This window comes from Gigantopelta aegis, chromosome 9, assembly GCF_016097555.1.
Source record: "Gigantopelta aegis isolate Gae_Host chromosome 9, Gae_host_genome, whole genome shotgun sequence".
NCBI lineage: Eukaryota > Metazoa > Mollusca > Gastropoda > Neomphalida > Peltospiridae > Gigantopelta > Gigantopelta aegis.
Genome location: NC_054707.1, coordinates 20,904,778 through 20,922,527, shown reverse-complemented (window position 1 = coordinate 20,922,527; position 17,750 = coordinate 20,904,778). Strand labels below are relative to the sequence as shown.

At 40.1% G+C, this 17,750-nt stretch overlaps 1 protein-coding gene across 1 annotated transcript in view; it reads right to left on the bottom strand.

Annotated features, from left to right (window-relative positions):
- Positions 1–642: 642 nt before the first annotated feature.
- Positions 643–17,750, bottom strand: part of LOC121382192 (SH3 domain-binding protein 5-like) — a 43,176-nt gene continuing 26,068 nt past the window's right edge. Inside the window, exons 5-8 of the mRNA XM_041511715.1 lie at positions 15,446–15,576; positions 5,856–5,898; positions 3,360–3,564; positions 643–2,851 (exon numbers count right to left, since the gene is read on the bottom strand). Of these exons, the coding sequence (XP_041367649.1) occupies positions 1,962–2,851; positions 3,360–3,564; positions 5,856–5,898; positions 15,446–15,576 (1,269 nt within the window). The 3' untranslated portion in view covers positions 643–1,961. The remainder of the gene's footprint in view (positions 2,852–3,359; positions 3,565–5,855; positions 5,899–15,445; positions 15,577–17,750) is intronic.

Sequence of the window (17,750 nt, the reverse complement as noted above, 5' to 3'; positions counted from 1 at the left end):
ATGAGCATGTCCAAAACTTACCCGAACCCGGTATATATAGCTCGAGTAGACTTTAGCCCTGCCTTTTGTATATGTTGCTCAGCGCTAGAGATTACTCTATGTAACATAATGCCAATTTTCGACAACCAAAAGGTCGCCATGTACTGTGTCTTAAATACACACATTTTTCTAAATCTGAGGTTAAAGACCCTTTAGTTTGACTCTTTAAGATTATAGTAACATGATTTGTGCAAGGAGAAACCTCACAACCCTAACTAAAACAGATTCGGATTATGGTGTACGGTTTCTTCTTGTTGCGTTATATTTGTACTATTCGGAAACATATACATGTAATGTTATAAGTTGTCTCCAAGATAATCGAACTAAAAGTCTGTGCCATCAGATTTAAAGGGACAGACCCTAGTTTCAACTCATGAAAATGCACACTAAGTTTAGTAAATCTGCTAACCTGTAACACATTTGGATACAGTTACACTTGAGTGAAACATGAGTCTGTGACTTTGAAATGGTGAAATATCCTCTAAAAATAGACTAAAACTCGACTCCATAACTGTTACTTCTCAGACGCACGTGCGTTTTTAAAAATATGAGAAATGCATTTTGTGATATTAAAAACACCAGGATGGCCAAAAACACTTCGAATGTACGGAAATTGATAATCTAAACAATGAAATCTAAGTAAAGTATGATTTCAGTTATCAGAAACGGCTCTAATAGTAAAAAATATGCCTTAGTGTCTAAAAACTAGGGTATGTCCCTTTAAGAAACTGCATTTATGTGTAATTTAGATACAGTACTTAACGACTCTTTAGTCGTCTGAAATTTCAAAATTGACAGTTTTTAACACCAAACGGACTCTAGCCCTGACTCAGCTTAAAATCAGGGCTGGGCTACAGTACACTTGACCTAAGTATAGCAGTGCTTCCTTGTGTATCCTTTATTAATCGTTAACAACACACGAATTTCCTTTCAATATGATATCATTCACTTTTAGTTAAACTATTTAGGGTTATTCCAGAAACGATTCCACCAGGCGTATATAGGAGATTTGAATATTGCCACGATTCATCGCTTCCACGCAAACATATATATATATATATATATATATATATATATATATATATATATATATATATATATACGCACGTGTTACGGACATACGAAAGTAGATGTTCTAAACAGTTAGGGCATAGAACTTGTGTTGACCGCTGCGGACCGTCATGCACGTGTTCAGTGGAAGAAAATACATAATAAATACACCGATTTATTTTACTGTCTTAAATAAAATGTGCGTGTCTGTGGGGAGTCCGTGAAATCGAGTTATAAGAACCGGATCTGTAGTAAGTTTTAAATGCATATACTGCCAAATTATGTAATTGTAGTATAGGATGTTATGACAAGAATGTCAGTAATCACCCATATCCCCATGCATGTGTGTGTGTGGTGTGGGGGGGGGGGGGGGGGGGGGGGTGTCTTGAAATTATCATAAGAACCGTTTACATATAGCGCAATTGTACTAACGATTTTGGCATGTAGTTTGATTGGTCCAGAGCTTAAGATTAGTCAGTAGAGTTAAAATATTATCCAGTTGCTTTGAAACCTTCACGACTTGTACAACTAACATAAATCCACACGATTCAGAGCCACCAGAGCCAGGGATGGGATACTTGCGAAGCCATGGTTCGCTATATTTAGCCCTAATACAATTCTAAAATAACAAAGAAAAAAGGCTGAGGTACGCATCCGTGGATGTATCGAACTTGATATGCGATTCGTATTTATTCAAGGGCAGCATGTCCTTCAATAGCGTCTGCGCAAAACATCTACGTGTATAGCGTATGATAGAAATCGTAAACACATGTTGCATCGTGTTGACACACCTTCGCACATTTCAAAATATCACAGTTTCACATTTGAATACGCACGTTAACTACACGATTCAAGTGACCTTCCATGTCACATTAACTACACACGTGTTCGCTGCTCTGAAACGCAGGCCCAGTTTCTGTTTCACACTCTTTAACGACAATGTCTAGATTCTGTTCTTCTGTGATTTCTATTTTTGCCGTGAGCGCTGATTCGTCACAAGTTTCTGTACACACAGGTTGACTTTCCGAACCGCTTCCCGGTTCGCGTTTCTGTGATAAAGATACCTCACTTGGTACATCATTTTGTTCGTCAGTGTTTGTCACAACAATAGATGGCGTGCACATCGAAGGAGCTGAGTCTTTCGTTATGGAAGCAGACGTGGTGACGTCTGTAACTGGACGAATCTCTGAATCTTCGGATTCTTTTTCCTGAACAATTATTGCACTTTCGGAAGATTCCAATCGTGTAGACACAGTGTCTTCTGATATTTGTTTAGTGTCCGAACTATTGCCTGGTTCGCGTCCCTCAGACAGAGGCACTTCACCATGCTCATTATTTTCGGTATCAGTACTTGTTTCTGCAGGAGAAGACGCGCGTACGTCTGGATCCACACAGTGATTAGTGTCGTCTGTAACAGAAGCAGACGATATACTTGTTGAATCGTCTGCTACTGGATCAGCCAGTAAATCTGTTGGTACTTTTTCCTGAACACTGGACCCACTTCCAGAAGATCTCATGCCCAATGACACGGTGTCTGTAGAGTCTTTTGAAGACTGGACCCAAGACACATTGTTCCTGGTAGTAGTCCCAGATTTAGAGTTATCCGTGTCGATCGCTGGACAGGCGCAGGGGTCGGGTGTATTTTCCGTAACGTGGAACACCGCATCCTCATCCTGATCAGAAGTCACTGAACAGGAATCAGTGTTGTGGCTCACATCATCTCCTGATGCTGATTTTGTCAGTGACGGAAACAGTCCCTTTTCTAAAAAAAAAACCAAGCAAACATATACACATTATTCTTGTTTTCTGTAGCCTAAGTTCATGTGAGATATTTGGACTTCGTGATTGGCATGAATGACAATGAATTGAAATCTTCACAATATTACAATATTAGATAATTAGACTACTTTAACACACTGTATTGTTTAGGTGAGGCATTAAACAATTCATTTAAATGTTCATTTTATATATATTAACATGTAAAACACATCAAAAGGAATTTCCTAGAATATCACAAACATTTTTACCCAGGGACAGAAAGACAAAATAAAAGAGGAACAAAAGAGGAGAAGGGAAAGACAGACACCTAATAAAACAGCAAAGCCACTAAAAGAAAATGGGCTACAAAAAGAAGAGAAGGTGTATTTATGACCATCGATCACATACTCTAAAAGAGACACGAATAAATAAAAGAGAAAAAGGAAAAGAGAAGGAATTAGAAGATAATGTAGGACTGAGTTATTTAGGTGCATACAGCAATTGATCCTAACCTATGCCTGATTCAGTTATACTGGAACACAGACTGTCGCTGTCCGCCCCTACACCCGGTTCGCGCGGGAACATGAGCAGTATCGTCTGGCGTCGAGACTCGTGGATTTCCTCAGAGATCTTCTCCAGGCGGCTCAAGGCGTCTGCGTACTTCCGTTTGGTAGACGTGATGGCCTGTTGTAAATCGCTCACATTCTGCTTCTGTTGCTGCAAACAGATCGTCAAAGTTAACATACAAAACCAAACCAGAAACAATTTATTTTACTATCTGATATCATTGGTATTTTTGGTGGGTTTTTTTGTTGACGAAGCTTGTTCCAACAAATAAGCAGAACATATGGGATATACCTGCTTGAGCTACTCATTTAGTATCATTATACACTATTGATAAGTAATGATCTTACGGGAGGACAAATCTAGCACCTTCCACGAGCTTATACGTTAAGGAATCCCGATATCTCTAACTGGGGATGGGGGGGGGGGGGGGTGCGGTTGGACTCTTTGCCCATCCAGAAAAAATATATGAAAACGTATCCTTTTAGTTTAAAAGTGCCTTTTTTCTCTAGCAAAAGATTCCATATTTCTGTTATCTAGTTGTATTTTAGTACCCCCTCCCACTTTATTTTAGGCTACGCACGGCCCAGAAACAATAATTGTTGGCAATGTTTTATTTGGCATACATTAACGGTTAATGTCAAGTCTTGAATGATTAGCTACCACCAAAGCAAACATTTTCAAGTTTTCATCGTTTCATCAGCTCCGTATGACTGCGCGGTCTAAATAGGATTATTATATACTGAACAACAAAGGACAAGCGAATATTATAATACATATATCTACATATATATTGTTTTATAATACAGTTAATTCGGCAAACAGACTGTCAAAATTGGCTTAAGGTGTTCGCAAGACATAGATAATTTTAAAGACACAAAAACCCACAGGGTTTATAACTGTATAATTTTCAATTAATTATTAAAGAAAACTAAATTTAAATTTGCGAGCTTTTTTTTCTTTTTCTTTTTAGGTTTAAAAAAAAAAAAAAAAGTTTTTTTGTTGTTGTTCAGTATAATTTCGTGATGTCATAAATAAGGTGCGAAATAGCTCTGAATAGCTCTGGTAGATTACATAGTGTATTCAACAATAGAATCTAATTCCATTGTCCTAGTCTAGTTCAGACACAATGCATGATAACATTGCTATGTGGGTCACCTTATTTATTACGTGACCATGCCCGTGTTGAACAACAGTAGGTGATTAACACGAGTGCACACACACTCCAGTACCGTTGCCCTATGACAACCATCAACACTTCACAAAATACACTGATACCAAATGAAAAATTGAAACTTGTTTTGTTTAACGACACCACTAGAGCACATTGATTAATTAAACACTGGCTATTAGGTATCAAACATTTGGTAATTTTGATAAGTAGTCATCAGAGAAAACCTGCTACATGTTTTCCATTAGTAGCAAGGGATCGTTTGTATGCACCATGCCACAGACAGGATAGTACATACCACGGTCTTTGATATACCAGTCGTGGTGCACTGTCTGGAACGAGAAATAGCCCAATGGGCCCACCGACGGGGATCGATCCTAGACCGACCGCGCATCAGGCGAACACTTTACCACTGAAATACGGCTCAATCATGCCCTATTATGACAACTATGAACACTTCACTAAAGACACTGATACCAAATGAAAAGTTGAAGCCTGTTTAACGACACCACGAGAGCATATTAAACACCGGCTATTAGGTGTGAAACATTTGGTAATTTTAACAAGTGGTCATCAGAGGAAACCTAGCTTTTTCCCATTGGCAGCAAGATATTTTTTATATGCACTTTCCCAAATTCAGGACAGCACGTACCGCCGCCTTTGATATTCCAACCATAGAGCACTAGCAAAGACGGTAAAGTAACCCAGTCGAGAAAAGGTCCACGAAAGGAGTTCGACCCTTCGACCAAAGCACCTTAGTCGAGTGTTCTACCGACTAACCTAAATCCCCCCCCCCCCCATATATATATACAATAAGGAATGGTTTATTTAACGACGCACTCAACACATTTTATTTACGGTTATATGGCGTTGGACATATGGTTAAGGACGACACAGATATTGAGTAAAAACCCGCTGTCGCCACTTTATGGGCTACTCTTTTCGATTAGCAGCAAGGGATCTTTTATATGCACCATCCCATAGACAGGATAGCACATACCACGGCCTTTGATGTACCAGTCATGGTGCACTGGCTGCAGCAAGAAATAGTCCAATGGGCCCACTGACGGGGATCGATCCCAAACCGACCGCGCATCAAGCGAGCGCTTTACCACTGGCTACGTCCCCCCCCCCCCCCCCCCCCCCCCGCCCACATATACACTAACAAGGGCAGTTTTTATATTTATTCTGGGTGACAACTTCTTCACTTCCCACCCCCTTTCTGCCCACTAGTACGACCCTGACAATGCTTACAAATAATTGTTTTATTTACCTTCAGTTTTAGTTCGCACTTGGCCTTCATTTCAAAATATGGCCTGAAATGGAAAATAAATCATAATGTAATTATTAGTTATACCGGCATTGAAACTTTTGCAAAATTAAATGCCCTATGTTTTGTAAGTGGACAGCCAATGTCAGCGGATGTGATTCGTACCGGTGACAACCTGTGGTAGATAAATACACGTAAATATTGTATATCACATGACGCGTTTGTTATAAACAAAGAAAGAAAGGAAAGGAATGTTTTATTTAACGACGCACTCAACACATTTTATTTACGGTTATATGGCGTCAGACATATGGTTAAGGACCACACAGATTTTGAGAGGAAACCCGCTGTCGCCACTACATGGGCTACTCTTTCCGATTAGCAGCAAGGGATCTTTTTGCGCTTCCCACAGGCAGGATAGCACAAACCATGGCCTTTGTTGAACTAGTTATGGATCACTGGTCGGTGCAAGTGGTTTACACCTACCCATTGAGCCTTGCGGAGCACTCACTCAGGGTTTGGAGTCGGTATCTAGATTAAAAATCCCATGCCTCGACTGGGATCCGAACCCAGTACCTACCAGCCTGTAGACCGATGGCCTAACCACGACGCCACCGAGGCCGGTTTTGTTATAAACAAAAGTTGTTTTGCACATATACACCAGGGAACTAATTAAGCATCACCTACTTTTGACCGTGTGACTTACACTTCATAATTGTGAAAATTTTGTGGATACAAAACACTGAAATCAAGGTTTTTGTATACAGAGGAAATTGAAAGATTGACACTGTGAGACTGTTGTTACATCAATATTTAATGTATTCTAGTGAAAAAGACAGAAACCGTAAATATGCATGAAAATGGAGCTAGAATCACACTATAAAAGGTTAAAAGTTTGTTTTGTTTAACGACACCACTAGAGCACATTGATTGATTAATCATCGGTTATTGGATGTCAAACATTTGGTAATTTTGATATATAGTTATTAGTAGCAAGGGATCTTTCATATGCACCATCCCACAGACAAGATAGCACATACCACGGCCTTATAGGCTTATAGAATTAAAAATAGCCCAGTCCCCCCCCCCCCCCCCCCCCCCCCCCCCCCCCCCCCCCCCCCCCCCCGACAGGGATCGATCCTAAACCGCTTTACCACTGGGCTACGTCCCGCACCATTTATTTTTTTTATTATACGCACTCAACACATTTTATTTACGGCTATATGGCGTCAGACATATGGTTAAGAATCACAAAGATATTGAGAGAGGAAACCCGCTGTCGTCACTTCATGGGCTAGAAGCAAGGGATCTTTTATATTGCACCATCCCACAGACAGGACAATACATACCAGTCGTGGTGCACTGGCTGAAACGAGAAAGAGCCCAATGGGTCCACCGACGAGGATCGATCCAAGACCGACCGTGTATTGAGTGGGCGCTTTGCCACTGGGCTACGTTCCGCCCCTTTCGTCCCGCACCAAGTTTATTTGTAAATACCAAGTAGATACAGTCTGTGTAAAATCTCTCAATACCAGATTCTGCACGGACAACAACTTCTAGGCGCCTTGTCGGCTGCAATACAATCCAGGCGATGTCTTAATTAATTTCCAGGTGTATAAATGTATCGGTTTCTGCGATATCCGACTGGGAGATAATTTAACATGCGCTACTAAATAAGACAATTGTGTAACTAAATTAACACTACTATCAAATTTTAAAACTATAGCACCTCACTTCAACAAGAGTATATACGTGAAACCATCTACACTGAACAATCCAATCGTTGACCTGCCCCGGAACCACCCACTGGCGATGTCAGAGGCTGGACCCGTGGTAGGCATGCCTGAACCTTTATTGGATATGGGCACGTAAATAGAGTTCCCATTCCCATTCCCAATCGTTGCTAATCATAGGTAAAAGGTGATGGATGATGATGGTGGTGATGATGATGGTGATGATGATGATGATGATAATGACAATGATGATAATGATAATAAATATGAAGATGACGATGGTGATGATGATAATAATGATGGTGATAATGATGATAATGAAAATGGTGATAATGATGATGTTGATGATAATAATGGTGATGATAATGGTGATAATGATGACGACGATAATGATGATATTAATAATGATAATAATGCTGATGTGATGATACTGATGATGGTGATGGTGATAATGATCTGCTGCTGCTGCTGATGATGATGATGAAGAAGAAGAAGAAGACGATGATGATCATGACATATATCTCCTTTCTGTACTGAATTTCAAACATTACTTCTATATCCATAAAAGCTTCAAACATTACTTGTATAAGATTTACAATGCCTTTACGTGTTTATGTTCTTTTAATCAAACAGGGCACATGTGGTTTCAATCCACTCATCAAACAAGTCTGCAGTGATTAAAATAGCTGCACATTATATAAAAAAGAATATCCACGCGTTCGCTGGGCTCATCGTCCTCATTACACCCTTTGATTGGTTAATCGGAACATTCTGTGACGTACATGTTGATTGATGTACGTAACGTTATTAAATCATGGGATAACTGATTGATTCCAACTTTCTCAAACAATTATTTAATACGGAAAAAGTGATTTCCATATTTTAATTGGTACTTGGTGCTCGTTTTGGTCTTATTAAGTCTTAAAACTGTATTTATTTGAATTTTTAGATACTCACAGAAAGCTGTACCTTGCCAACATATATATGGCTTGTCCCGACGCCCACTTTCTAGGTTTCGACTTGACAAAGGAAGTAAGAAAATGTTTTATTTAACGACGCACTCAACACATTTTATTTACAGTCATATGGCGTCGGACACTTGGTTAAGGACCACACAGATATTGAGAGAGGAAACCCGTTGTCGCCACCTCATGGGCTACTCTTTTCGATTAGTAGCAAGAGATCTTTTATATGCACCATCCCACAGTCAGGATAGCACATACCATGGCCTTCGTTACACCAGTTGTGGAGCACTGGTTGAAATAGCCCAGTGGGAATCGATCCTAGACCGACCGCGCATCGAGCGTGCGCTTTACCGCTGGGCTACGTCCCCCCCCCCCCCCCCCCCCCACCCACAGGACAATGAAAGTCCACAGTGGATTGGTATTCACAGTAACGCTTTAATGGCACATGTCCATCACAGTAAAATAATTTGGCACAAAACGTCCATGCCCGATCCTGACACCGCTGACGCCATATATCTGTCACTGTCAATTAACCGAGGTGCTTTGAGCTTATTTCTACCATGACATCAGCATCGGCGAAATCAGCTTTCTGATTTTCTTGAAGTATGAGTAATTATATTCTTGGGCGGTTGTAAATATAGGTGATGTCACGACTATTTACATACATTTTTTTTAAAGCTTGTTTTGTTTAACGACACCGCTAGATCACATTGATTTATTAATCATCGGCTATTGGATATCAAACATTCGGTAATTGTGAGATATAGTCTTAGAGAGGAAACCCGCTACATTTTTCTGTTGGTAGCAAGTGATCTTTTATATGCGCCATCCCAAGGACAGGATAACACATACCACGGCCTTTGATATATCAGTCGTGGAACGATAAATAGCCCATTGGGCCCACCGACGGGGATCGACCCCAGACGGACTGCGCATCACGCGGGCGCTTTACCTCTGGGCTACATCCCGTCCATTACAAAAAAGCGACTACACTTAAATTTTGTTCCAGGAATGTTAGAAATAAGCGAATTTCTTTGGATTGTACTATTGCCTATTTGTTTACTTTTTAACAGTATGTCAATGAATTGAAAAAGAAAATCCTTTTCTATAATATCCAAATAAAAACTATTTATATTCATCCAACATTTTGTGAAGAAGAAAAAAAATAATTCCAAAAAAAATCTACAAAATCATATTAAAAAGACTGTCCTGAGTTTGTCGCCATTGTTACATGCTTTCGACTATCAGTACTTCCAACGATTAAACCGGCCTCGGTGGCGTCGTGGTTAGGCCATCGGTCTACAGGCTAGTAGGTACTGGGTTCGGATCCCAGTCGAGGCATGGGATTTTTAATCCAGATGCCGACTCCAAACCCTGAGTGAGTGCTCCGCAAGGCTCAATGGGTAGGTGTAAACCACTTGCACCGACCAGTGATCTATAACTGGTTCAACAAAGGCCATGGTTTGTGCTATCCTGCCTGTGGGAAGCGCAAATAAAAGATCCCTTGCTGCTAATCGGAAAGAGTAGCCCATGTAGTGGCAACAGCGGGTTTCCTCTCAAAATCTGTGTGGTCCTTAACCATTTGTCTGACGCCATATACTCTTAAATAAAATGTGTTGAGTGCGTCGTTAAATAAAATATTTCTTTCTTTCTGTTACGTATCTGTCTTTATGACAACAAAAAGTAAATACAAACAAGCAAAAAGAAAAAGACAAATAATTTAAAAGAAATGAAAATGTGGGTAATTTGTGGCCCTTAACCATATGTCTGACGCCATATAACCGTAAATAAAAAATTTCCAACGATTAAAATTACACATTGAATATATTTTTGTTTGTTTGAAATGTCAGTGTCTAAATATACTGTATGTTTCTTGTTATCACAATGTTTACTTAGGCATACGGGTTCCAATTTTCGTAGGGGAGGGCAGGCTGGATTTTGCCCGAATTAAACGAAAATGCCCGAATCTGGATAATAACATTTATTCAATTATTAGCATTACTACCAAATACAGCTATAGCCTATAGAGTTGGAAACTAATCACTACGCATTTTTACAAGGATTACAACTCATTTTAGGAGTAGAATGATGGAAGTACATGGAAAAAAGGTGTCAGATTAGCACATTTTCCTGGAATATCTGTATAATTTTTGCCCGAATTTGAGGTTTTGCTCCGGCACTGGGAGGGGGGAGGTTAGTTGCCCGCCTGCCCCCTCCACCCGTCTCGTACGCTTATGAATGTTTATAATAATTGTGTACGTACGAAAACCTTTATTACAAATATTAGGACGACCAGAAACATTCTATATAGACAGAACATGATATTCTAAGCAATAAACTGTATTCAAGATAGATAGGAATGTTTTATTTAACGACGAACTCGACACATTTTATTTACGGTTATATAGCGTCAGACATATGGTTAAGAACCACACAGATATTGAGAGAGGAAACCCGCTGTCGCTACTTCATGGGCTACTCTTTTCGATTAGCAGTAAGGGACCTTTTTATATGCACACAGTCCCACAGACAGGTAGTACATACCACGGCCTTTGATATACCAGTTGCGGTGCACTGGCTGGAACAGGAAATAGCCCAATGGGCCCACCGACAGAGATCGATCCCAGACCAACGGCGCATCGAGCGAGTGCTTTACCACTGGGCTACGTCCCGCCCATTGTATTCAAGTTGCAACTGTAGTTGCTAAAAAGATTTATTATTTGAAAATATGTTTCAATGGTTAAAACTCCGGATAGTCCGTTTAAAGGAATATGTTGTAAAACAACATCTATCACGTTGTAGTATAAGCACGTATTGGATGTCAACATGATAATTGTTACATCTGGTCTGGAGAATGACAACAACAAAAGTCCCACCCGCTATAAAGGTGTCTATTTTGTATTAGCAGATTTGTACAGGGGCTGGTCACAGTATATATATATATATATATATATATATATATATATATATATATATATATATATATATATATATATATATATATATATATATATATAAATTTTGTATTGTGGGATTCATCATAATTAATTGGAGAAGCCATGACGTTAGGCTAATGCAGTGCTATCGCAAAGAGCCCCGTAAGCAGGATATGGTAAGAGGCCCCAAGATAATTAGGTGGATGTGGGGACGTGCTCCCTCGCAAAATGTATATCTTTTCGGTGCCTCAAACGCGTTTTTCTAGCATCTGACAGATGTAGAATAAAATGGCAATGTTTTAATTGGAAAATTTAGTATAAGCTCTGAGCTAGACATTGTTCTTCGGAGCACAAGAATATTATGATCACGTCTTACGAAACGACGAATTGTCATTGAGAGTAGGGCCTCCACGAGTCCAAAATATGGGACTCGAGTACTCGAGGGTCAAACTCGACCCGGGCCCGAGTACCCGACATTTACACTAGATGACGATGAGATTAAAGAATAAAGTTAAATAGAATTATGCATTTTAATTCCAGGGCTGAACATGGACGCCAAATCATGTCATTGTATTGCATTTAGAAACCGGTTGATATATTTAGTGTTATGATGGATGGACGGCCACTTTAAAAAAAGAAACTAGCGCATGATCTTATAATTATTGTGTCACTTATATCGTTGATTATCTAATCCTGAAATTATTGTCCTACATTGTCCAGTGTATTATAATTGATTCCACTGTGTACGGGTACTCGAGTCCTATGAACAGACTCCGAGTCTTGCTAGACTCGACCCGTTCCCGAGTACTCGAGTACTCGTGAAGACCCTAATTGAGAGAATGATAAAAGACTTACAGTATCTGTAAGTTAACATCCTGAACCCGGTTAAATGGAATATCGCGACAGAATCTCAATGACTGCGTAATGGACATACCATTGTTCGTAAATAAACATCAAAGTAGGAATGTTTACATCTTCGCCGTTTCAAGCGCCTCGATTGATGGTTCTCTAACGATTGTGGCAGAACTCCAGGCGCAAACGAGACAGGAAATCTACTACACCGAGATCAGGACTACGTTCAGTAAAAGAATGCAACCATGAGCGTTCGTCGTGAATCACTCCGTTGCTACTGAACACTTTAACAAGCATTTTCTAAATGACCACTTGTTGTGTACTACTGCAGAGCTGTCAAACCGTAGATGCTTCAAGGTGAGATGATTCACCCTTTAAGGCACCGTCACACGAGCATACATTTGTCCGTGCAGCTGTTGCACGCAACAATATTGCAATGTATATTCGTGTGACAGGTCCTTAAAGCTTTGGCACGGGGTCGAATGGAGACGAAGCCCCCACCACACCCCACCGACTACCTAACCTTCACTGAAAACGATTTTACTGTATAATAGATATAATTACTGTATAGCCTCTGATAGCAATAGGTTTCACAAATGACATTTATGGTATATTTTCCTGATCAAAATAATTGTTTTAGATGTTTTGATACAAATTAGTTATGTATCCACGAGCATTCATTTCACAAGTCCGTCAGTGGGCCATTGGACTATTTCTCGTTCCTGCCAGTGCACCACGACTGGTATATCATTAATTTCATTTCACAATGTACCCAAAACATTAATCAGACAGTCGATAGTGTTAATTGCATTAGACGAGAACGGGTAGAATGGACTACAGTCCCGACATTTTGCTAAATATATTTTAGAAAGTATAAAATATAGTCCAACCTTTTAGAATCGAGGGCTGCGTTCAGTCAGACCGAGCAGAAAAAGCGTATAGTTTATGCGCTTCACGTTTAACCAAATGGCCACGTCGGGAACCAATCAAATAGTTCGCGAACGTTAGCGAAACGTTCGTTGGCTGAACTTAGGACAGTATATCTGGTAGTCGACACACTGCTTTATGGTATAATCGTCACCAACACCTGACATCAAAATACTGACATCCGCTGCCTTCAAAAACATTTGTTTTTGTTTTTAACGACACCAATAGAACACATTGATTTTCAATCCCTTCAACATCGAGATAATAAAGTTCGAATGTACGGTGTAGAGCGTCAGCGAAAAACCGGACTTAAAGAACGAACGATATAATATTCCCCGCTCTGGCCTAAAAAGATTATTGTTTGTGCAGTCAGTTAAATGCCAGCGCATGCTTCACTGCGAGCACTGTGCGCTTCTACTTGACTTTGCTGGTGATTCAATAAAAAAGGAGGAAATCAGACGAGACAAACATCTGCATTTCAAATTTTCCAGACCAAGGCCAAGAGATGTTTCGTTGTTTAAAAGTAAACACAACGCCATCAGTACACAGAGTGCACTTTGCTGTGAAAACGTGCAATTCAGCATTTGTGTATAATAGGTCTTTACTGCCAGTAGTTAAATTTGACACAATGTGTCTCGTAAATTTCGTTCAATTCGCGTACGTTTGCTGAAGACAGGCAATGGGTTTCCCAAGAAGAATGCCATACTGCTCGTTTCATTTGAGTATGAATAAAGTTTAGTTTAACGACACCACTAGAGCACAATGATTTATTAATAATCGGCTATTGGATGTCAAACATTTGTTAATTCTGACTCATAGTCATCAGAGGAAACCCGCTACATTTTTCGTAATGCAGAAACGGATCTTTTATATACACTTTCCCACAGACAGGATAGCACATACCACGGCCTTTGATATACCAGACGTGGTGCACTGGCTGGAACGGGTTTTCCATTTTATAGGCACAGACAAGATAACACATACCACGGCCTTTGAAATACAAGTCGTGGTAAACTGGCTGGAACGAGAAATAGGTCAATTGATGAGCCCACCGATGGGGATTGATCCCAGACTGACCGCGCATGAAGCGAGCGCTTTACCACTGGACTACGTTGTGTATGAACGTTTCATGTTGATATATGTGTGGAAAATCGTGTATGTGTGTGTGTTGCGTATGTGCGTGCGTACTTGTAGGAGGCACGTGTTGCTTTATTTAAAAAAAATTTTTTATATCAGGGCTCTGAAAAGTATGAAAACTATCGTTTCAATCGCGCGTTGCTCGCGGAAATCTAATTTTGTGTAATCTATTTAGTTCGCGCAAAACTGAGGTAACCATTTATATGGGCATAACGGGTTACACAAAAAAGAAATTAGTTACCAAAATTTATTTTTGTTTCTTACACACTCGTTGGTGAGAACACCTGCGTTATTTCAAGACATACGACTAGCTGCTCCTAGGTGATGACCAGTGGCCCTATTTTCGAAGCCATCTTAGCGCTACGAAATCGTAAAACCGTCGTAGGTTGTGACGTCACTACAGCGCACGCCATAGTGACGTCATAGCTTACGATGATTTCACGATTTCGTAGGCTAAGATAGCTTCGAAAATATGAGCCCAGGTCACCAATGCCATACGTCCAATAATTAAAAAAACACGGTGGAAATCGATTACACTGTGACGAATAGTTAACCTGGCAATCTGTGACGCGTATGTCAGTTACAACTGCAAAGGGTTGCAAATATCTTTTAGTCGATAAAGATGTTATAATTTGCTTAAAACCTGGTTTTTGAGTACATGTAAATAATAGAATAATACATTTGTGTCCGTTAGATTCCATTTATCTTACAACTCGTTGCTTAAAAACGTATCAAACTCGCTTTCGCTCGTTTAGATACATTTTAAAACAACTCATTGTGAGATATATATGGTATCTAACGGCTACTCTTGTATAATTCTCTACATAACCCATAAATGGGTTACCCAAATTTTAAATTCTTCTGAATTATTTGGGTTTTTTTTTTTTTTGCTTGTTTGTATTTACTTTTTGTTTTCATAAAGACAGATACGTAAACAGAGGCTACAAATAAGACAACAATAACAACAACAAAAAAAAAAAAAAAAAAAAAAAAAAAAAACCCAACAACAACCCTACTTCAAAGTACATCTCTATAACATTCACCTGGCTTTAGCTATGGACGATTTAAACTTTTTCTCCAGTGTTTGTAGTTTAGACTCCAGCTCAACAAACACCTGTGAACGCTTCAAATGTTCTTGCTCACTTAATGATTTCTCTTTCTCTGCTTCCATCACCTAAAACATGGTAGAGAAAATACATATGTGAATATTTCGAATGTTCTTCTTCACTGACAGTTATCTTTTCTTCTACTTCTATCACCTAACCGGCCTCGGTGGCGTCGTGGCAGGCCATCGGTCTACAGGCTGGTAGGTACTGGGTTCGGATCCCAGTCGAGGCATGAGATAGATACCGACTCCAAACCCTGAGTGAGTGCTCCGCAAGGCTCAATGGGTAGGTGTAAACCACTTGCACCGACCAGTGATCCATAACTGGTTCAACAAAGGCCATGGTTTGTGCTATCCTGCCTGTGGGAAGCGCAAATAAAAGATCCCTTGCTGTCTGTCGTAAAAGAGTAGCCTATGTGGCGACAGCGGGTTTCCTCTCCAAATCTGTGTGGTTCTTAACCATATGTCTGACGCCATATAACCGTAAATAAAATGTGTTGAGTGCGTCGTTAAATAAAACATTTCTTCTATCACCTAAAATCTGATACAGATGAAGTTTATAGACAAGTAGGATTCTAGCACGCTGTCCCAAGCAGTCACAATTCAGTAACTTGAAATGTACCCGCCCTGTACAAAGAGGCAAACGAAGAAAAGTAAAATAAAAATACCGAAGAATAGCAGTGTAAAGAACTGCGCAAAAAATACAAATATCACAGACAGGTAATATTAAAATTTAGAATAAAAATCAGTATGAAGTAAAAATTGTAGTAAAAGTACTAGATGGAATCGAAATGATTCCATGACATTTTTTTTACCAAATGGATCTTTTCTAGTTTCTGGACGATGCGAGCACGACACAAGACTATTTCATCCTTCCTGCACTGCCTACAGGAGGACTTCCACTCTCCCAAAACTGGCTTGATAGCATAAAGCTTGTTCGCAAACGCACCGTCCTAATCATTTTGCCAAGTCGAAAAGATAAATTGGAATATACTATGTTTAAAATCAGTATAAGGCACGCCAACCCTGGCATGAGGTAAATCCAAAGCAGACTTGGCAGCTGAATCTGCCTTTTTATTACCCTATGTCAGCCAATAGCAAGTGAGAAAGGTTTTCATTATAAAACTGAATGGAGTCACACACTGCTGGTGAAAATAAAGAGATCATTAAGAAAAAATATTTAAAAGGGACGGGCTAAGATTATCCCCTTGTCTAACTCCTTTGTTAGAAGTTAATGCGGATGTTAATCCGTTATTGTATTTTACTGCAGTTTCATACGGACGGTACATGTTCTTAATCATGTTGTAGAATTTACCACCAAACCCCTGTCGGTGTAGTTTGAGTAAAAGACCATATTCTCCGCACACTATCAAAGTCTTTACTGAAGTCAATAAAGCAGAGGTGGAATTTTAAAAAAGCAACATTTGGTTAATGAACCCGTCTCAAAATACTGTTTGATCAGCAGAAAACAATATTCTTCTTTTTTTCTTTTTAAAGAAATCATGTAACTAATGAATGAATGAATGAATGAATGAATGAATGAATGTTTAACGACACCCCAGCACGAAAAATACATCGGCTATTGGGTGTCAAACTATGGTAAATGTCATCTAACTAAAGCACACTGGATAGTTAATCATTCGCTAATTGGTAATTCAGACACGTAGTTTTAGTAAGCAGCAAGGAACCTTTTAAATAAGCACTTTGTCTTCAAACAGCACACACTACGCCCCATTCTGTACTTTTCATTCTGTACTTTTCACTCGAGCTTTTACTACGATGAGGCAAGACCTTAGTCTGTGCTCTCTCGGGTTAACCCCCCCCCCCCCCCCCCCCCCACCTGGGGGGACTGATGAAGTCGTATGGAACTCTGCTTGAGTACCGGATTACGTACACCGGGTCACGGGCTTCCGTGACCTTGGTGTACGGGGACCCGGTACCACCGAAGAAAGGAAGGTGGAGGAAGAGGAGACGTGCGCCAGGGAAGGCTCAGGGGGAGACAAAACCGGCGGCTAAACCGCCGGCAGCGGCTCCTTCTGCTTCGCCACCCACCGCCGCCCCCCTAAGAAGACTGGATTGGAAGAGGCACCAGCCCCGGACATCCCGACTTCTAGGATGGACCAAGATGGACCAAGATGGACCAACTCCACAGGCCATTACTTCAGCGCTTCCGGTTGTGCCGCCGATTATACAGGCGCAGGCCCGAAAAACGGCTGTAGTGAAACGGAAGGCAACCACTCCCC